Consider the following 20813-nt stretch of genomic DNA (forward strand, 5'->3'; position numbering starts at 1 on the left):
GAGGAAAACAATAGCGTGAAAATAACTTTGTCTCGCTTTCAGCTCAGCTTATTCAGGAACACTCGGAGCCCTCGGGCGGCAATGATTCAACACTCAGTTTGTCTCTCGAGGGGTATCGGTAGAATCGTACCCGGAGCCACCCCAGGCCAGGGGACATGGTCTTGGGGGCAGCTAGCCACATCGCCAATTCACCCTGGTATCCTGAACAACAAGCTAGAGCCCGCTTCGTTCGTTCTGACGCTCGGAGCCTGATGCCTTCTGTCCCTAATTCAGAATGCCAACAACACTTCCTGCGCAACACCAAAGGCCGCCGAGTTGCAATCGCATCGATCAGTTGGATTCGATTTTATGCATTCTCGATCTTCTCTTCAGCAGACCGATGCCGAGAGCCCCTGGCTGAAAACGATAGGCTGAGAAAGGATACCGTACCTCTCCCTCTCCATGTCGACGTGAACGGCGTTATCCCCCCCCTTCTCCCCCTGTCCCCTGTCGTTGTCTGGGTACAAGCGCACCCGTCACATCTGGCAGTCGGATCGGCCACGAGGCTAGCTGGCGGCACAGTTCTCTTTCTCCGCCTACAAATCCGGGCCGAGCGTTGGGAGAGCAAGGACGAGAATTGATATCTCACATTTTGCCTTTACCGAGGAAAGCTCAATTCAAGCAGAGACCAGGTTCCAACTCGTGCATTTCATGCCTGGGCAAGTTTTTGAAACGTTAATCCCACATACCCCCCCTGTTCACACCTTGCCTATTTCAGGACATATCGCCATCCAACTACCGGTTTCGAAGCTTTACTTGCTTGTTACAAGCTTCCTTGTGCCCGTCACCCGCTGTGGGTTTTCTCAGAACGGAATGGGAGGGTGGGTGGTGGTGGCGATCCAGACCAGTCGGTGAAGAATGACAGGGGTTCTTGTATGGTCCTCCAGTCCCAAGGTTCACTGCCGAGTGCCGAAGAGCGAGGAATGTTGGCTTATCAGACCGATTCATAGTGGCTGTTCCTTTTGCAGTTGCCTTCTCATCCTCTTATCCGGGATTGAAGAGCTTCGGGATCCTTTGCCCGTGGTGTGATGGACAGTTGATCTTAATGATTAATCATCACATCCTTGTAAAACCGGGGCCTGATAAGAAGAACAGAGCTAATGCCGAAAAGAGAACAGAGCTTCATTCCCTTATCATAAACCCCCATGACGGGACATGAATTATGGGGAGTCCCGTTCGGAACGTGGGAGTTGTCGTTGTTGCTGGTTGAATGCAACCTTATTGAATCTTTGCCGTCAATGACGAAAACGATAGCTTTCAACCTATCCCGAGAAGAGTAATTTTGAAGTTCAGTAGGATGCCTCTTTTACTGGGCTAATCAACTGTAGGTATCGGATCAGCAGGTCTCGACCTGTCCATACACATTGACCAACTCATCTTGGATGTACCCCATAGATCAAGAAAAGGTATCATCATCAACAACAACAGGTCTCGCTATCAGCCCCCTGCCGAAATGGAACGCCCAAAGGTCACACAGCATATGCTCTCCACCCCCTCTCACCAGAAAACTCCCTCAAAAGAGCGGTGTCCAAAAAGAACCAGAGAAAGGGTACGCTACCCGTTTTGCCACATCCCACTTTCAGCATGCTCTTTTATCTCACTGCCATGTCATCAACCGTTTCACAGCATCATGCAACCTCTCGCTTTCGCTTCCATCCTTGATTCCTCAAAACCAAAAGCCACATCAATGCTGTCATGAGACCTGCATTTACAAAATCTATCCCTTCCGGCACCGGACTAAACCATCTTCATCAAACTTACCCCCGGCAAACCTCCATGTATTTTACCCTCCGACCACTGACCCACTGATCTACCCCTACAAATCAAACCAAGAAAAAAAAAAAACACCAAAAAAAGAGCAAATAGTTCCAGACCTTCTTATTAGCCCGCCCCGCAAGCGGGACCTTTTCCTAGCGGTAAATTCTTTCTCTCCGCTTATTAGTTAAGTGGGTATGACGAGGAGAATTCTCTTGGTGTACATATATGCAGTGTCGAGCAGGGCACGGAGCAAAGTCCTTCTCACCGTTGGACCTAGCACCAATTGTGGGGAGCTTAAGCCTTTCTTGTCTTTTCTCGCCCCCTGGTGCGTCACGAAAATCGTGAACAAACCTGACATTCCCGGAAATGAAATGGGAATATCTCTCTGCCTTGCTGGGGTCCCCCGGGGCGAAGCTATCGCCAATGGAGTAAACAGCAGAACTATCCATTCCTTCCACTCTTTGTCACGACTGGTAATCGTAAATTACCCCAGACTAATTTTACTAAACGGGCATCCCGGCTCCTGCTACCTCTCAAAGGTACCTTAAACACCGACCACCTGCGGATGTTGAACGCAGGTAGGCAGCTTGCATACCAACCAGATCATGTCCTGGCTCACACAACCCGGGACAAAAAGATAACGATTCATGGAACCCCAAAAAGAGAAAATTGTCGACATAAAAGACCGGATACGTTTGATTTGCTTTGATCTTACAGTGACCTTTCTTTGAGTTGGGGGGGGAAATGTGCTTCGTTGAGACAGATCAACACCCTCGTTACCATGCCATGCCAGGCAGTTAAGATAGTACAGATACATCCAGGAGATCTCACAAAACCCCCGACCGAATCGTAAGAAAAAGAAAAGCAAGAAAACAAACGCCAGATCTTTCCGTCCCAGCCCATCCTGACCATTATCGCCCTGTCGCCATAGCGAATTCTGAGTGTAACAAAGGACAGAAGAAAAAAGAAAGTCACGCCAGTAAAACTAAATCCGCCCCTTTCATGCTTGAGACTTTTGTCCTCCCGCCCGGCCCGTGTATATCCATCGTATAACGCTTTTGCTTGGAAGAACCAACATAAACTGAACAAAAAAAAGGAAAGAAAAGGGTCCCAAGCTTAGCCAGTGTCAGCCGCAAGCTGGGGACGATGTCGCAATGGGCCGTCCTCATGACCACCTCAACCAACATCCAAAACAGACACCTTGTTTCTAAAAAAGAAAGAACCGCAAACCCCACGTCTCTCTAATCATTGCACCGTCCTAACACAAGCCCCTGTCCTGCTCAAGTTCGGGTCCCGGGCGCAGACCCCTACCTTGTGCACCACAAAGTGTAGGTCCCACACCCCTGAGCGGTCATCCAAGACAACACTGATCCAACAGCACAACCGTCCTTGGCGGGACAACGTAGCCGCCGCCTCCTCGCCAAAGCCGGTAAAGTCGGCCAGCAGGCAGCGAGAAAAGACCCAGTCGTTTTGGTCGTCCATGTGAGGGACGGCGCTTGTCACGAGCTCAAAGTCGGCGGCAGCGTCGTGGTGGTGGTGGTGGTTGAGACCGACGACGTCGGCTGTGGAGGAGGGGAGGGCGATGGTGGAGAGGAATCCTTGGACCAGAGACCGTGGCAGGCCGATTCGCTCGAAGAGGCCGGGGGCGTGGTGGGAGGCGGGGGTGTGGCTGGTGACGTGGAGATAGCAGTGCGGGACGTGGATAAGGGCTGTAGTCATGAGCTGCGACTCTTGGAGTTGCCGACTGCGGTGGGGGCGACTCGTGGTGGGCATTGGGTTGGGTAGGGACATGGTTTGGAGGCCTTGAAAGCAGGTGTCGGTGGGCCATATGGCGACGATCAAGCTGTTGCCTTGGTTGCTGTCGGCGGGCACGTAGTGCCACTCGAGGGGTTGCATAGTGTGGTGCTGGTAGGAAAACTGGCTGGTGACGGGAGCCTCGTCGTCCAGAGGGGATGTGATCTCGAGAGCGGGCATGACAGAACTGGCCATGTCCGAAGTGAAAGACGAGTAGGAGGGGATCTGATCAGACTTATGGCGGAGAAAACTGTCGTTGTTTGACCGGATTGTGATGTGTACCAGTCAACACAGGAGAGAGCGACAGATGCCGTCCACAGCCTAACAGCCAAGTCGGCGAATATTTAACACTCGAGTCTTGAAGTCAAAGGTGTGTGTGAAACAGAAGGAAGGAAAGAAGGGACGGCGGTGCTTCTTATCAGGAACACTGTCTCCGAGACATGCACACGGGATGGGATGTCAGCAGCAGACAGCCGGCTCTCCAGGTGAACGTTGGTTGGTTCTGGCCAGGTGAGAATCCCACGTAGGTACCGAGATGCACGAGGGGACGCTGGGACAGAGGTACCCCAGGCTGGGGTTCTGTTGCAGACCCAGTCACCCAGACCACTCCAGATGTCACTGCAGGGCGATGTAAGTTGGGGGTCCAAGCGCTACCTGTGTGTGGTGCGTGCCTGGGGATCGGCGGATAGGGTTGTGGGCAAAATTGAGTAAAAGACAAGCCACCTCAGTTGGTAAGACGAAAGAGACGACATATGTATTGGCCGAGGGAATGGTGAGGGTGTCTGGATGAGTTGCCGGCGGCAGCCCTAACTGTGCCGCGAGACCATTGCTCGACAGCCCGTCCTTGGCGTATTCACAAGATTCCTAAGGCGAGCTTGGCTGAAGGGGACTGCGCAAGAATGGACCAAACCAGACAGGCGCCGGACAGCACTCATGGTCCCGACAGTTTGGACGAACCCCATAACCAACTGGCTAGCCTTGCCGCCGGAAGACTCTTCCAACACTTGCGATTGAATTTTGGGCCAACAGTGAGGAGCTAAGGAGGTCTAGGGTGCTAACAGGGAAGGTAGACAAACCCACCAGCATGCCATGGCGTCTGTGTGCGTTGTCCCAGACTCTCAGAGCAGAAGGCACAAAATGCGAGCTTGGGACCGATAATCTGACAAAGGATGATGACCCTCGAGTCTTGAATGGAGGCAACGCGCTTCTTTTTTCTGTATTCAGCTCGCTTCTGCCGATGCCCAGCTGCAATTGAGCCAACAGGAGGGCTGCGATACGGCCTGTCGGCCCGAGATGTCGATGGGTTCGGTTAGTCCCCGGCAGCGACGCACCTTGCCAGAGCTGACATGTTGGTAAAATGATGGTTCCGAAGAATATCGGGGTTTGCAGATCCCTTTCGTTCACTGATGGCCCAACAGCCTGGGTCTGCTCCCACCTTGTCGCAGCAATTGGCGCGATAGTCACAGTAGCTTGCTTCTTTCACTTGCTGCTTATGTACATGCCGTATTTATGACGTGCCTGGAGATGAGACGGTGAGTATGTCTTGGTCGGCCTCCACCATTGGCCGCTCGAACACTGGAAGCATGTCTGCCATCCTAAACCCGAAAATCTGGGAATTCAGCTCCGATTCAGAATAGTGTAATCTCAAACCTGAAACCACAGAGAGCCGACCCAAATCCCCGATCCCGGGAATGCTACAGTGGAGCACAATTTAAGTGTGGGGATCGAAAGCCACACGTTTGCTACCTTGGTAATGAGTCCAGTTTCAAAAAGGTTGTCCATCGTGTTTGGTATGTAGGTAGGTACCTTGAGGTAAGTATGTATAGGAGATGCTTGGAAGAGGTTCCATTCCGGGAGCTTCCGTGGTCCCATTAGCAGATATATGCTTGTAAATGCTTTTATCTTCAATCAAGGTGGGTAGGTACACTAACGATTTACCAAGGTCGCAGTAACTGGGGCTGCTCGGATTAAGTCAACAGGGTTGATCTTCAATTTCCCCGGATCACAAACAACCGCAGCTTGAGCCCAGTGATCGAGTGCAGCCATTGTGGAGTCGCTCGGCGATGTTGTAAATGATTCCCGAAGCTGACGGCTGAATGCCAGGTGTGAGTGGTGGTCGGGGTGAAGGCGAAGGAGGGAAGCATACTTCAACACTGAACAAAGCTGATCTGCGAAGAACACCTAACTGCAGCAATCCGTTCCAAAGATTCGGGCATCGGACCTTTCTGCCCGGCCAGCCATCAGCTGCGGCACATCATGCAGCCAGCCAGCCCCCAGTCTCTCTCCACAGATACCAAGGATAAACAGCCGCTTCAATGTCTCGGCCATACTTGTGCTATCATTATCAATAGGAGAAGTTAGTGACTCTGTGTACCCGGTGAGCTCAAAGCGACAAGTGATCGACGAGATGCCTCGGTTGCGTTCCCGAGAACCCCTGTTGATCGCCGCGGCTGAATGGGACAGTGCCTACCTTATTTCTTGGTGTCGAGGATATCCTCGATCACCGCATCCGCGAGCTGGCTGGCGAAGATGGCTTCGACCACAGGCGGGTTGACATTCGTCTCTGGGCGAGCAGGAACGAACATGCCGGGCTGGAAAACAGAAATTTTGATGTTGGCGTTCTATAACCAAAAGTCAGTAAGCATTCACCATCAGGTATCGATAAATGTAACAAGAACACAAGAAATGGGTGCACAAACAATCCATTATTTGAAAAGAGTATATACACAAAAAGGCAAAACTGGAGGAAAACACCTTTATTGATGAAACAATGAGCCTGGCTGCCAACCTTGAACTTGAACCAAGAAATCAATCTCTGTAAACCAACCAGCCGATTTCTATCCAAACTCTCCCTACCTTACCAACCGAATGTCTCAACAGAATCATACTGTACCTAGGCATGAAGCCATAGACTGACTAGACCCCCAGTAACAAACAGAAAAATTTCTTGAAAGAACAAAACAAAACATAACGTACCACAAGCCGCTCGGACAACAGCTCCATGGCCTCTTCGGTCTCTTCCTCGTCCCAGCTGTTGGCCGCCCCGTTCACCAAGGCAAACCGGAACGGCCGCTCGCTCGCCAGGGGTAGGTGTCGGATCACCTGGTCGAGGAACGCCTTGGCACCTCCGAGGCAGCGGTCAACTTGAACTCTCTTGCCGGCCTCGGTTTCAACCTCCACGAAACGGCCATCCGAAACAGTGAGGGCTTCAACCTCACCGGCAAGAGAGTCCCAGTTGAACCAGGTGTCGCTGATAGATCGACGCCTTTCGGAGGGCCTCGGACGCTCGTCAACACAGGGTTTCGGCGGCAACGCCCTATTTCAAGAAGTCAGCGCTGGGTTCGAGAAGGTTTCCGGGAGGCAGGCCATACCAGATGCAGGCTTGAGCGCCCGCGAGCTTCTCGATCAGCTCCGGCTCGTACGACATAAAGTCCTGGTGGGCCAGGTGCCGGGCCTTGGCAGAATACTCATGTGGCATCGCTGCCGGGGACAGTATGTAGACATCCTGGATGTCTCTGCTTGTTAGGCACTGGAAAGCAATGGCGTCTCCCACCAGGCCTGCCGAGTTGACGATGATGATCTTCATTTTTGCTTGTTCTTGGTGCTGCTGATAGAATGAAGCACTTTGTTGTTTTGTCTTTGTCGGGAGAAATAAGGGCCAAATTAAAGCTGCTTGGTGGTGATCATCTTGGAGCCTATGCTGAGGTGGCTTCTGCTCCTTCCAGTCCTATTTTTTCCTCATTGGTATTGTTCCCTTCCTTTTACTTCTGTTACTCCAACCTACCCAAGGACCCGCTTATTCCGGTTCAGATCTTTGAACCGGAAAGAACAAGGAACTTCAGTGGAATAATTCAAAAAGCCTTAGATTCGCGGTTTCTGATATTGACTTTCAAGATGAGGTAATATTGGCTGCGTTGATTCTTGGCGATGGAAGTCTTCCTTTGATTCAGTAAAGACTGGGTACCTGGTGTTCATGCCACCACGCTACACTTCACCAGCTGTTCCGTCCCCAAGCAATGAAACATGAATGATAGACTGTGCCATATATCTAGTCCAAGCATTTCGATTTCACTTGTATATTTTGAATTTGTGGACATGTTTCTGGCTACCTACCTTAAACAGGCATATCCTCTGAATCAAATTCGAACGTGTTATCTCAGCAGCTCCATCCCTCACTTTCACTTTCTCAACCACATTCAACGTGATACCTAGATACTTGGCCTGTCCTCATTGACCCAACATTTCCACCGCTTACCCTCTTGAACAATCTGAACGTCAGGCAAGCAAGCCTCCTATTGTTATGCTTCCCAATGCTACCTAGTTTGGTATGAACAGAATCGATCATGTGTGATGGGCCACCAAACAACCTGGAAATCAAGTAAGCAATAGCTAGTAGCAGTTGGAACATGCCGGTATCCCACGGAATCCATCATTCACCATTGTGACCTTTGTGACCGGGGCTCTTAGAGCCTGAAAAGGCAGGAATCAGGGAATAAGAGAGCGGCTGGGTGGGGGATTGATGTCGTCCTCCTTCCCCGTTTCTGGTGCGAGGGGCAGCTGAGCGGGACTAGGCTCCGATCCTATGACACGGGGCAACAGAGAAAACTCTGCCTACCTTTCTGTGGGGCAAGAAAACTCCCCTCTTATATCTTCTCTCTCTTCTCTTCTTCTCTTCTTCTCATCTTCTTCCAAACCCAAACATCCAAGACATCTACGCCCTCCGCGGGAGGTGCCTCGGACGCTCCTCAACATAAGGGTCTTCGACCTCAAATTCGTGCCCGCCCCCCCGCGCACTCAAACTCAAACATGCCGTCCCCTCGGGGCACTCAACCTCAAACGTGATGGGGTTGGGCTGTCTTCCAACTTCATCCTGGGGGGAAGGCTCTTCTCCGGCATCATTCTGGGGGGGCGGGCGCCCATTACAAAGTCGGTTGGGTTTTTCGACACCCCTCCAAGAGGCAGCGGTCAACTTGAACTCTCTTGTCGACCTTTCACCGGGTTCATTCCCTCACTGATGCCAGAGTTGCCGGCCGTCAACTCTCAGCATCATGGCACAGAGTTGGGTCTTCGCGGGGGATTTGTCTGCCCTCAATGCCATTATGCATGCAGACGTCTTGCCGGCTTCGGTTTCGACCTCCACGAAACGGTCATCTCAAGATATTTGCCCTCGGGCTACATGGAGCACGATAAGATCAATGTATGTCACTATACCTTGCGACTCATCATGGAATACTAATCGATCATTGTACAGTATAACCTGGGCCTGTCGTCACCGCTCCATCACTTGGGTCACAGTGCACGATGAGATTTCGCCCTAAGCGAAACAAGGGTTTCGAGACCAATGGTTTCACCAGAAGCGGTGGGAAGAATAATCACAAAGATATCCTTGAGGTGGAGATGAAACACGGTGATATGATGGTGCCGGTAAGTTTTCCCATTCCCCAGCAAGTTACCTATGGTTCGATTGCTGACCCTAGTCCAGACAACCAGAGTCAAGGATGCAAATGGCTGTGCAGCTCTGTTGATCATTGAAACGAGCTCATGGAGAAGGAAAAGGGCTGTTAACGCCGCCGTCGACAAAGAGTCGTTCGAGGGATGGTTGGGAAGGGTGGTCATGATTCTGATTTGGTTTCAATATCTCGTCCATGTCAGCTATTATCTCGACTAGGGAACGGGAGGATCAATACATGTATATATGGATCTGCTCTTGTCACGGGAATGTCTAGCATTCTCCATATTGTTATTTGATCGTGCTCGCAGTGCCGTTACTGTTTCTTGTGATTCTAAGGCCCCGATAATATCATGCCGCAGAGTTTGCGCACCAAGTGATTGCTACCGTGCTGGATGCCTGATGACCGTTGACATTCGCAGGGGTCATATCTTGTTCCTGTGGTCAAGTTGGAGGAGACACAGACAGCCACAGAATGGTGAATGCTTCACGTGCTGTTCATTGACGATACCGGGCGATGGGCATCATGGCCAATGAAAAATCGACCTCACATTGTACATCTTCAGCCCCATGATTTAACGGCACGTCATTTCTATCGAGCTACTCGGAGATTCCGGCGATGGTTATTTGTGGCATTGAATTGGGGCATCTTGTGTATGTCGCGTGTTTTAAGATTATGATGCTCTCTGTGCTTCACCAAGGTACCCTGACGGGCTGAAAACCGTGATAGACCACACTCACAGTTTCGGTTGAGATTCGACACGCAGATTGCACAAGATATGAGTATATTCAGCACTACACAACATTTCGTGGACTTGAAGATCATCCGCCCCGTGCCGCTGGGACAAGATTGAACCCATCGTCACGAGGTCAATTTGGCAATCTCGCGCGATAAGACGATCCACTGAACACAAACATCACAAGGCCAGGACAAGAGCCAATGGGAACGCGAGAAACGTGTTGGAAATTCCAGAACGTCTGAAGCCGTGCCCGGAGCCACTTTCAATTGGAGCTCAGCACCCCGGCCAGCATCGTTCTTGGGGAACCTATAGCGGCTTGGTAGCGAGCTGAGGAAATCTGGGGAACCCCCACGCGAACGGGATATACCGGGAGACGAGGCGCGGGCCTCACGTGAGACTTGCTCGATGCAAGCAGGCAAGGGAACCTGGCTGCCAATTAATTGGGGTTTTAAAGGGGAAAGGAGCAGGAGGAGGACAAAGGAATGATGGACAGAGGATCGGGGAAAAAGAGCGACGAGAACACGACAACTTGTTGGAAGACGCGAAGGCGATCGATCAATGATTTTGAGGTTGAAGCGTGTGGGGGTGAATCTGGGAGATATTCCCGGCTCTGGCTCAGGAGAAAAGAAGCAAGGAGGCTCGGGCGAGAACAGCCCGAAATGCCCTTGCTTCTCCATCATCTTCATCAGACATGGGGGAGCGGTGTGGCTTCATGATGTGCGATGGGCGTGAGGCGTTGGATGACAGAGCGGGGGAAAACGGCGGCTAGGAAAGTAAAAAAACAAACAAAAAAAAATAAACATGCCTGGATGACGAAACCGAGTCAGATTGTTGGCTTCTGACCGAGTAAAAACCGGGTGGTTTCCATTGATCAGTTGAAGCCCCGATGCCGTCCTCCTTGTGAGGGAGGGAGGGGTGGCGTTGATGAGAATGGTCACGACTTGGAATTTTGGGGATTTGCCCCTGACAGAGCCATGCCCCCAATGGTCTCTGACATCGGGGGCGCCAAGCTCGTTGCCCGAATGTTGGGGGTCACCCCACTGTAACACTGCACATCTTTGGGGCTTTTGGGTCCGTCGACTTGCACTCCCGTGGTTTTGGAGACGAGCATTTTTCCCGAACTTTGTGTCCCCAAACTGGATTTGCCGTGCTACCCTTCCAGCCAACGGGTGGTTTGTCGTTAGGCGATACAAACAGCCTACTGACACATAGAATGGGAAAGGTGACGGGTGCATTACCTGATGGGATCATGGCCACAGCATGGTGTTTAGTTTGACCAGAGGTGCCATCACGAGATCATATTCGTTCCAGCTATTGCCCAGATCGGGACCAGGTTACCCGACACCCATGTATGCGGTGTATCTCACCGCTGTCTTTGCCCGGCTGATACTGGGAAACGCCACCACCTACAGCTGTGTCTGCTCAACGACTGGTTCTGGAGGAAATTCCAGATGCCTTGGGACGCTTTTCTGGGTAGGGCAAGACTGGCCAGTCGGTAGGCGTGGCATCTTCGGTGTGCATGCCACGCAAGCCATGATCCGGCTCCGGTGTCACTTCCGCGTGGCTAGCCGCTTCTTGTCTGTGGTGAAGCCCCCATCAGTCATGCTCGGCATCCCGACTCTTTGGCGCCCCCACGCAATGCAAAGATGCTAGACGAGGACCACACTCTTGGCAAGAGGCGCCCCTGGGTCTATCATCATTGCTAGAGCCTCAGATGTCCTTGTCTTGCCAGGGGGCTCGCCTTCCGAGAAGATCGGGCCGGCAGGGATGCCTCAATGCCTACGGCTTAAGCTGTGTTCCTTCAGGTCCGTATATCTTCCCCGTCATTCCTTTCCTGGTTGTCCACCTGACTTCAACTTGGATCACCTTTGCTCCACCCTGATCAAGCGTTGTGGTATAAGTACCCGAGACTCAACCTTTCCCTTCCTCCATCACCACCATCTCTTGTGCCCATTCGCCAGTTACACCATTGCTATATCACTACCCTCTCAAACTCTTACCACCAAAACCTGCCTCAGGCACTCGAAGCCAACTCATACTATCAGTCAAGTCTATTCCCAGGCCTGATATTCTGTCCCATAGATCAACAATGGAGCCTTCAACAAACTTCGGCATGCCCGTCACGCCGACCCACCTTCCATCAGACACCTTCGACGAGCAGAGCCAACTAGGAAGACTTCCCAATGGCGTCTACGTACCCATGCTGGCCTTCTTCACGCCTGACGACGAGGTTGACATTCCCGCGACGCAACGACACACGGCGCGCTTGCTCGCAGCCGGTGTAAGTGGGCTGGTGGTCCACGGCTCCAACGGCGAAGCAGTCCACATGTCCCGTCAAGAACGCAAGTCTGTGATCAAGGCGGTGGCCGACGCCGTCAGACACGAATCAGACCATGCTCAAATGCCCATCATTGCTGGCTGCTGCGCCCAGTCCATCCGAGAAACCGTTGAGCTGTGTCAAGAGTCGAAGGAAGCCGGGGCCACCCATGCCCTCGTTCTCCCACCAGGCTACTACGCTGGGATTCTCAACAAGGACATCATTGTCGACTTCTTTCACAGCGTTGCGTCCAAGTCTCCCATCCCGCTGCTTGTCTACAACTTTCCCGGCGCGGCCAACGGAGTCGACCTTGATTCCGACACCATCCTCCGCATTGCCGCGCACCCTCGTGTTGTCGGTGTCAAGCTGACGTGTGGAAACACTGGAAAGCTCGCCCGCCTCGTCGTTGATACACCAAAGGTTCGCAACGGCAAGCACGACTTTTTTGTTGCTGGTGGCAGTGCCGACTTTGTTCTCCAAGGCTTGGTCGTTGGTGCCCATGGAACAATCAGTGGCTTTGCCAACCTTGCCCCCAGAGCCTGTGTGAGGATTGGGGAGCTTTTTGAGCAAGGGAAACTGGCTGAGGCAAGAGATCTCCAACATGAGGTTGCCAGGGGTGACTGGCTTGCCATCCGCTACGGGTTCGTTGGTGTTAAGGCTGCGATGCCATACTTCCACGGTCAAGGAGAGTTGGCTTGCGTGGAGCCACGGCTGCCATTCAAATCGTTGGCGCAGGATGGTGATGCGGTCAGGGAGATTCAGCAAGGCATGGCTGGGGTGTTGGAGATTGAGCAGCGACTTGTTGCAGAGGCTACCGCTTAGTTTGGAGAAGAAACTCGACGCATTTTACAGATTTTAATGACTTTTCACTAGGGCCCAGGGCTGGATTGCAAGAAGGGGACTTGGGAGATAATGGTTATCAAAAGGATTTGCTATTGGGGTCTGCTAGACAAAGGAAGGGTACTCGGGAATTTTTGTATAGGGTTATCAGGAGTTCAAATCAACCTGTAGATCACAAGCAAGGGCTTTGCTTTGCTGAATGAATTATTTTCTTTGACAACTTCCCTTCTGGCTCGGACTTCAAAACCAGCCCACAACACCTCCAACCTGGCCTTCCTGGCTTCCTGGCTTTGTACGCCCCAAACCAGCTGACCCACCTTGACGCCTAGTAACGTGATTGCCTCGTCTCAGTTCACCTATGTTCCACAACTTCAACCCCCCTCAAGCAGAGCCTCTCCCGACCCAAGTACAAGAGTGAAAGCAGGCAACACAAAAAAAACCTGTGACCCCCCAATCCTGAATCCCACCATGGTAACGCCCGCCTTTATGTCGGTCAACCTCAAAATCCCACGCCATGGTTCTCCCAAAATGATGGCGGTTGATCTTCACTTCTCGAGTCTCCGAGGTCGCTCAAGTACTTGCCTCACATGCGAATTTCACCTGTGGCCAAGGTACGCACAAAGCCTGTATCGCTTCAGCATGAGCGACCCCCCACGCCGGTCCGCATCATCATGGCGTATGCATATACCATCCATCCCACTCAGCCGCTTTCAATCCGCCCATGTACATGTACATCCATGTATAGGTAGGTACCGGCATACATACATACGCCCGACCCGACCGGAGTGAACGTGGCTTGAAGATCAATGCAGGTCAGATTTGTTGGCGAGGCATGATCAAAAGTTTCAAAGTGCTCTTTTTCTCCCATCCAAAGTGGAACCTGGCTCACTCATACAAGTTCGTCTCATCCAACCACAATCTCTGATTCCATCCCATTCCCAGCCTTATCATGAACGGTTTGCGCACACTCTCAGCTTTAGGCCTCACCGCCATATCCTCAGCTCGCTCGTAAGAAACGGGGATACTGCCCACCTCTGATTCATACAATCCCACACGGCCATTCGAATAACCCCCATTGTCGTGCCAGCACTGATATGCCCTCCTCTGCATGGTGTGTAACGCGAAGCACAACCCCCAACCCAGTCCAGATTTTTTGTTTTCTTCCCCCAGCCCGAAGAAAACCTAGGCAACGCCACATAAATCCTACCCACCGCTCTGGGATCCTTCTCGAAGAAAATCCCAGCTCAAGTCACCCTTGCGCGGGGGTGGTCAGCGGCGAGTTTTACATGCCAAATTGTTCCACCGGGCGGCGGGCGTAGGGGGTCTAACCAACTCACCGAAACAGCCTCGTAATGCCCTCTCAGCGAAGAGACAGCGGAAATACTTCGTTCATCGCGGATTGGACAAACAAGGCGTGGCTTATTCTCACTCTCGGAATAAATAAAGCCAATTTCATCACAATATATCACCCAACCCCCTTCCCCTTCAATCACCTCACATACCCAATAGTTCGGTAGTTGGGCGCATATGAATGGTATTTACTGCCTCAAAAAGCGTGGCTGCCCGGCCAAAACTCCAAAACTAGATGCCAAATGTAATGCCGGTTCTCCCGTAATATATGATGCGCTGGATGCCAGAGAGCCAAGTATATAATGGATGTGTCCCTTCCTCCCGCTCGTCTCCGTCATCAAAGCAACGTAACTATTGCTATACTATGGTACATGAAGCTCTGGGATGAGCGCAGTTCCTTTGCCAACGCCGCTGAATATTTAATGTTGGGGTGTGTAAGGGCAGCAGCCTGTCGTAAGGAAACCCGGCTTGTCGTCGTGAGGGAACCCAACTTGTCATCGCAAGGGAACCGCCTTGTCGCAAACGGAACCATCCCCCATAGCGTACTCTGCCAATCAGGTAAACCTCTTGGACCAAAACCTCCACCAAGGTATCACCAAGGCCAAAGACCGAATAACTCTGCCCGTATGAAAGCCGTCGGCCCATCTAAAAAGCTCCACGAGGCGCACCCTTAAAGCTCTGTTGATACCGAGCAAGACTGGCATCAAACGTCGAGAACGATGCGTCGACCACCTTGCCACTCGCACCCCCTCCCTCCTTCTCCTTCTTGACATGAAAGCTCAAGCTCTTCGCATACTGCGGATGGAGATTATCCACCACCTTGAGGAACTCCTCCTTGTCCATGTCCGCATCCTCCTGCTCATCCTTCCCCTGATGATCGCTGGGCTCTACCACGTCGAGACCGTCCTCAAAAGCTTCAGCAACGGAGCTGTACTGCTTCCCCGTCAGGATATAAGAACGCAAAGTCTTTTGCATCTTCTTAGGAGGCGGCCTCACTATGCCCAAGGCTTTCTTCTCGTGATACTGGCGGATGAGCTCCTTATCCTCAATGTTGTCCGCCGGCTCCCAAGTGGGATTCTGGCCTTCCGGCCACTGACCCGCCCAGAGGACGAGGTATTTGTGTGTCTTCTTTCCTTTCTCGGTGATCCACCGGTCGTCTAGGAGCTGCTTAACATCGTAGACCTCTTCCTGTGATGCTGGTGCCGTTCGCTTCCTGGGTTTAGGCGCCTTCTTTTCGCTTTTCTGGGATCCAGTCTCTTGCATTTGATCTTGGGATACCGATGCGGTGGAGGAGGAGCCGGGGGTAGTTCGGCTGAAACGACCCCGGCTCACGGCCACTGGGGTCCATTGGGCGATCTTGAGCGGCTCAGCTCGCCGAGCTGGAGTAGACGTCTTCGACTGCTGCGTTCCATGTGATTTAGCAGGAGTTGACTTGGGTGTCTTGGGATCTGCCGCACCGTTCCGAGACCCAACCTTTGCTTCGGTGCGTGCGCCAAAAGCCGCAGCGAAAGCCGGGTGAATGTTTCCAGGAATAGCTGGACACGTCTGTGCCGGAGTCGCAGGTTTGTGTTTAGGTTTAGTAGAAAGACCTGATGCCTGTCCTGGAATAGGAGGAGGAATGGGCGTTTGTTTCGGTCTAGGAATCGCCGTGACGCCTGTTTTGGCCTTCGATGGGAGGGAATGCTGATTGAGATTTGGTGGGGGGATGGGCGTCTCTTTCCGTCCAGGTGGCAATGGCTGTGAGAGAGGAGGTAGCACACCTCGCCGGGATGGTGCCAAACTGCTGGCTTGCGATGTCTCGGCACCCGATGTTTCGAAGGAAGGTAGACCAGACTGACCGATTGGCTCTGCTTCAGACTTTCCGGCCCATTGACCCTCTTCCGCATTGCGGAGCTGCCACTTCTGATCATTCACAAAATCTGGATGCAGTTGTCTTTGGATGGCAGCTTCGTCAGACTCCACGTCACTAACCGTGTCCTCCCTCTCCAATGCCATGCTCAGTTTTCTCTTCTTCGCTGTTGAAAGAGACGGTCCAGCTACCTGCTCTACCATGGTGAGGGCTTCGCTCGCTTGGGTGGTCGAAGCGGGCGAGCGAGAGTCGCGGGGTTTGGTTTTGGGGGGTCTGCCGACTGGTCGTTTGCCTTCAGCAATGGCGGCGGCCTTGGCGGCCTTCTTCTTTGCCATTTTTTTCTCTTTCAGAGCCAACTCTGCTGTCTTTCTCTGTGCGTCGAGTCTCTCGAAATTGCGGAACTCCCACTCCTCGAGCTCGCGCGGCGAGATGTAGTCGAGCACCTTGTGGCAAGGCACAAGTAGCTTCGCCGCAGGCAGGTCGGTGAAGCCAATGTGATAGTGAAGTAGACGGCGAGAATCTGGCTTCATGTCCTGGTCCGTGGGAAGGACAAACTGGTCGATTATGTAACCGGTCGAGTCGTGAACAGGAAGGAGCGAGATCTGAGGGAGGGCGGGCCCTGAGCCGGGGACATACTTTCGCTCCGACCGGAGAGGGATCTCGATCGCCGCTTTACGACGGGTGGGAGATTCGTCTTCCTCCATGATTATCTCTTTGATCTGGAGGAGGGAAAGCTGGAAGTAGAGGACATAGGCGGGTAAGTCGAGACCTTGAGGAAAGGTAGTGGGGCGTAAAGTCGCGACTTTGCGACGCGTACGAGAGATCGCGAAACTGCGCCTAGAATTGCTGGGGACATGCAGTCTGAGCTGGAGTTTGTCGAACGAGGGTTCGAAAATGTAGAGAGTTGGTGACCTGAACTGGACTTTAAGGAGAGGACCTGTTGCGCCTGACTAGCATATGGTGGGAGTTGCCCAATTCAGGGTGCCTGGTAAGGTTGGCGTGGCATTGATCGCTACTGAGCTGTCGAGGCGCTGTCCCAAGCTCGCGACAACTGGATTAATTACGGACCGATGAGGAAAGTAGACACTGCATTGGGAACCATGGACTGAGTCTATGGTACAGCAAATACAGGATCATTCTCGATGTTAGGTGTAGAGTCTGATATGTGAGGTCAAAGTCCTATTGTTTCTCTTCCAGTGCTTCTGTCTGTCTCTTTTGTCTGATGGGCTGGAGGAGTTCCATGGGATCTGAGAACCTTGGTGGGTGGTAGGTAGGTAGATCCTTGCCTCTAGAACGCTCTGGCTCCTCAAGATGGGAGTGTCAACAGCCGCAATAAGATATGCACGCAATTGCCATAACTTAGTTACTTATAAGTCGCTCCTTCTCTAAATCAGCAGAACGACTAGAGTTGAGCAGCTACAGGAAGCAATGCAAGGAAAGGGCTGTAGACTTACAAGCACCGGCCCGCCCCTCCACCGTTATCGCTTATCACCATTCCTTGCCAAGACTGGAATTAGCGCCCGAGGCTCGCAAAAACCTAGCTCCAGTTCTCCACAAGAGCTCTTGTTCAGTAGCCTTCCATGACAGTATCTTGAACCGCACAGCGTCACCGTGCCTGTTGAGGCCACTCTCCACTCAATCTTTCCAGGTTCTGCCACTTTCTACTCGAACAATTGCCTGTTCAAAATCAACCCATATCACTCTTTGAACGGCCACAACCCGAGCCACTCCGTAGATTACAACAACGTCACTTACATCTTATCTTCAAGATGCTCGTCACATCAGCAACGAGCATGCTTCGCGCAGGCGCAGGCCGCTCTGCCAGCGGTCTCCAGCCCATGCTCCTCCGCACCACCACCGCCTGCCCTTACTCCGCCGGCCTCAACATGACCTCGCCCTTCTCCTCCATGTCACAACAACCCCTCGCCAAGTTCCGTACTTCACCACCAACTACCCGCCGCACCCTCTCCACCACCTCTTCCCGCCTCAGCACCGACGCCGAAGTCGACGCAACCGCCGCGGCAAAGGCCTCCAAGGCTCAAATCGCTGCTCATCCCGAGACGCCCGCTCTCAACTGGGAGACTTTCTTCAAGCTTCGCAAGTCGAGGAGGAGATGGCAGCAAGGTTTTAGTGTGCTGGGCATGCTGGGGTTTGGTCTTGCGGGGTCGATGGCGCTGGGATCCGGCGCGGCGGATAGTCTTGTGGGCAATATCCCACTTGATCCGCTCATGACGATGGGGTTGATGACTATGGGTTTCGCCGCACTGGGTTGGTTGGTAGGGCCGAGTGTTGGAACGGTGGTATTTAATGCGATGAACAGCAAGTGGAAGGCGCCGATGGCGCTGAAGGAGAGCCAGTTCTTTGCGAGGATCAAGAAGAATCGGGTTGATCCTACGGCGAGTTCGGCGAGGAATCCTGGTATGGTGATCTCATGATGTTTTGAGTTGGCGATGATGACAGGTGCTAACATGAGATTGGAACAGTCCCCGATTTCTATGGTGAGAAGATCTCCAGTGTTGCCGGTTACAGGCAGTGGTTGAGAGATCAGAGAGCGTTCAACAAGAAGAAGATTGGCGTATAAAAGAAAATTGAGCAAGACGGTATGGCATGTGGCAAAGTATAGTGTGTATCAAGTTCACAACAGGAGGAATTCTTACTTTCATGAGAGCGAACAATTATGGACTCAGTCATCGGTCTGCCTCTGCTCTCATTCTCATTGTTTAGCGGTGTTCAGGGATGGCATTTTGTCAGGTGTACCATAGGTGGAAAAAAAGGACCATTGCCAGAGCGGTTACACAGCAGACTCCCCTTATTCATAGCAATTCGAAATGAGTCGAGTTTATTCAAGATTTGGCCGTTCCTGCGATATTATCACTATATGAACGGAAAGGATGGATCGACCTCGTCCTTCCAAGCCCTCATTCCTCCTATGATATCGACAATCTTTCTCTTGCCCCCGTGGTCCACTCCGAGCTCCTTGAGCTTCTCGACTGCCTCTTGGGAGTCCAGCCCTCGACGACATACAACAAATATGGGATCCTCTGCCGATTTCAGGGGTAAGATCTCTTGAGCATCACCACCATCCCTCTTGATGGTCGCCGCTTTCATGAGTAGCTTCCCAAAGGGCACGTTCACCGCACCGTCGATACTTCCAAAGGAGAAATGTTCCTTCTCCCTGGTGTCGAGAAGGATGTGGTTCTGCAATTGCCCACTTTCTCTCGCTGCGTGGTAGGCAGATGCGGTGATTCTATCCTGCGCAGGGAGGGTGGCTTTGGGTGTTTGGAGCCCGCAGAACTGGATGTAATTCGGATTGCCGGATTTGATGCCCTCTAGTGTCAAAGTCTGGGGTGAGTTCTCGCCGCAGGCGAAGCAGTTCTTTTTGCGGGAGGCCATTTTCAGGGCGCGGAAGGTGTAGGGGCCTGGGGCGGCGTTGAGGTCGTAGGAGTAGATTAGGAGGGTGGGTTGGATTAGGTTGTGGGGGTCGTCTTCGTTGGTGGTGTCTGAACTGGATTGGGGGAGGTGTAGAGCTGAGGCAAGAATCTTGATCGCTTCTCCTGCTTGGGCTACACCCATTAGACCGACTACTGGGCCCATGATGCCTGCTTCCCCGCATGATAGCTGGGTGTTGGCTGGTGGTGGTTTGCGGAAGCAGCAACGGTAGCAAGGAGGGTATTTCCTGTCCATCTTTCCCTGGGGTGTGGGTGGGCAGTTTAGGACGATCAGTTGACCGGACTTTTGAACAGAGGCGGCTGATACTAGAGGTTTGCAGAGGAGAACGCAGACATCGGAGATGAGGTAGCGGGTTGCTGGGTTGTCGGTGCAGTCTAGGACTAGGTCGTAGAGGGTGATGATGTCTGCTGCGTTTTCGTGGGAGATGGGATAGGTGTAAGGAACATAGGTCGGCAGTGGGTTGAGGTCTCTTAGATGGGTGATGAGACTGTCAACTTTCTTCATGCCTATGCGAGAGGTGGCATGACCAACTTGGCGATGGAGGTTTGATGGTTCGACGACATCGCCGTCAATGATGCCGATGGTTCCTATCCCAGCACCTGCGATGTATTGGGCTGCTGGACAGCCGAGACCACCGGCGCCGATGATGAGGACCTTGGAATTTATAAGTCGAAGTTGAGCTGTTGCGTGTTAGTCTCGGCCCACGGTAGGGTACCACCTTAGGACATAGTCATACCATCTTTGCCCATTCCAGGGACGATCATTTGACGAGAGTATCTATCAAACTCCTCATCTGTAAGCTGTAGACTGGAGCCGTTCTGCTCCCCATTCGTTGCTGCGCTATTTGAATGGTGTTCATCATTCGAACTGTGCTGCATAATGTCGGTTTGTGAACACGCCGGGTTCTTGGTCTGAAGCTCGAAATACACCAGCAGATAGCTCCTGCCGTTTGTGTGTTCAAATGCTTGTTCTGCCTATACAGGGACGAGGAACTCTAATACAATAGAAACCCTCGCTTAGAAATATACAGACTAACGAACAAATTCGCTATCACCAATATGATCGACTTTCAGAAATCCAATCCACTTCACCCCAGCAGACGAAAATCCATAGGGCTGAGCTTTGCCCCTCCCCCGCCAAAAGAAGGATCAGCCTTGGCGCTCGTCAAAAGCCGACCCCTACCCACCAAAGGCGGTGAACTCCCATGCTCCACTAAAAAGTCCAAAC

At 52.3% G+C, this 20813-nt stretch overlaps 7 protein-coding genes across 7 annotated transcripts; 3 read left to right on the plus strand and 4 right to left on the minus strand.

The window, feature by feature from the left end:
* Positions 1–3042: 3042 nt before the first annotated feature.
* QC761_106110 (uncharacterized protein) lies at positions 3043–3786 on the minus strand (the record flags this gene model as incomplete). Its single annotated transcript, XM_062873871.1, has 1 exon — positions 3043–3786. One exon carries the CDS (start codon positions 3784–3786, stop codon positions 3043–3045), a length of 744 nt encoding a protein of 247 aa, XP_062736956.1.
* Positions 3787–6062: 2276 nt separating this feature from the next.
* On the minus strand, positions 6063–7177 carry QC761_106115 (uncharacterized protein; the record flags this gene model as incomplete). Its single annotated transcript, XM_062873872.1, has 3 exons — positions 6063–6212; positions 6568–6907; positions 6963–7177. The coding sequence occupies 3 exons, from the start codon at positions 7175–7177 to the stop codon at positions 6063–6065; spliced, it is 705 nt and encodes a 234-aa protein (XP_062736957.1).
* Positions 7178–8065: 888 nt separating this feature from the next.
* Positions 8066–9278, plus strand: QC761_0006510 (uncharacterized protein). Its single transcript, XM_062871840.1, has 3 exons — positions 8066–8788; positions 8843–9015; positions 9074–9278. The coding sequence occupies exons 2-3, from the start codon at positions 8893–8895 to the stop codon at positions 9257–9259; spliced, it is 309 nt and encodes a 102-aa protein (XP_062736958.1). The 5' UTR covers positions 8066–8788; positions 8843–8892; the 3' UTR covers positions 9260–9278.
* A 2591-nt stretch (positions 9279–11869) lies between these two features.
* QC761_106120 (uncharacterized protein) lies at positions 11870–12919 on the plus strand (the record flags this gene model as incomplete). Its single annotated transcript, XM_062873873.1, has 1 exon — positions 11870–12919. One exon carries the CDS (start codon positions 11870–11872, stop codon positions 12917–12919), a length of 1050 nt encoding a protein of 349 aa, XP_062736959.1.
* A 2013-nt stretch (positions 12920–14932) lies between these two features.
* QC761_106130 (uncharacterized protein) lies at positions 14933–16840 on the minus strand (the record flags this gene model as incomplete). The annotated part of the gene is made up of 1 exon (XM_062873874.1): positions 14933–16840. One exon carries the CDS (start codon positions 16838–16840, stop codon positions 14933–14935), a length of 1908 nt encoding a protein of 635 aa, XP_062736960.1.
* Positions 16841–17516: 676 nt separating this feature from the next.
* PAM17 (TIM23 complex component) lies at positions 17517–18860 on the plus strand. Its single transcript, XM_062873875.1, has 2 exons — positions 17517–18554; positions 18620–18860. Exons 1-2 carry the CDS (start codon positions 17906–17908, stop codon positions 18715–18717), a joined length of 747 nt encoding a protein of 248 aa, XP_062736961.1. The 5' UTR covers positions 17517–17905; the 3' UTR covers positions 18718–18860.
* Positions 18861–19010: 150 nt separating this feature from the next.
* QC761_106150 (uncharacterized protein) lies at positions 19011–20464 on the minus strand (the record flags this gene model as incomplete). Its single annotated transcript, XM_062873876.1, has 2 exons — positions 19011–20266; positions 20323–20464. 2 exons carry the CDS (start codon positions 20462–20464, stop codon positions 19011–19013), a joined length of 1398 nt encoding a protein of 465 aa, XP_062736962.1.
* Between the last annotated feature and the right edge of the window lie 349 nt (positions 20465–20813).

The sequence above is a fragment of the Podospora bellae-mahoneyi genome (genome assembly GCF_035222275.1).
Source record: "Podospora bellae-mahoneyi strain CBS 112042 chromosome 1 map unlocalized CBS112042p_1, whole genome shotgun sequence".
NCBI lineage: Eukaryota > Fungi > Ascomycota > Sordariomycetes > Sordariales > Podosporaceae > Podospora > Podospora bellae-mahoneyi.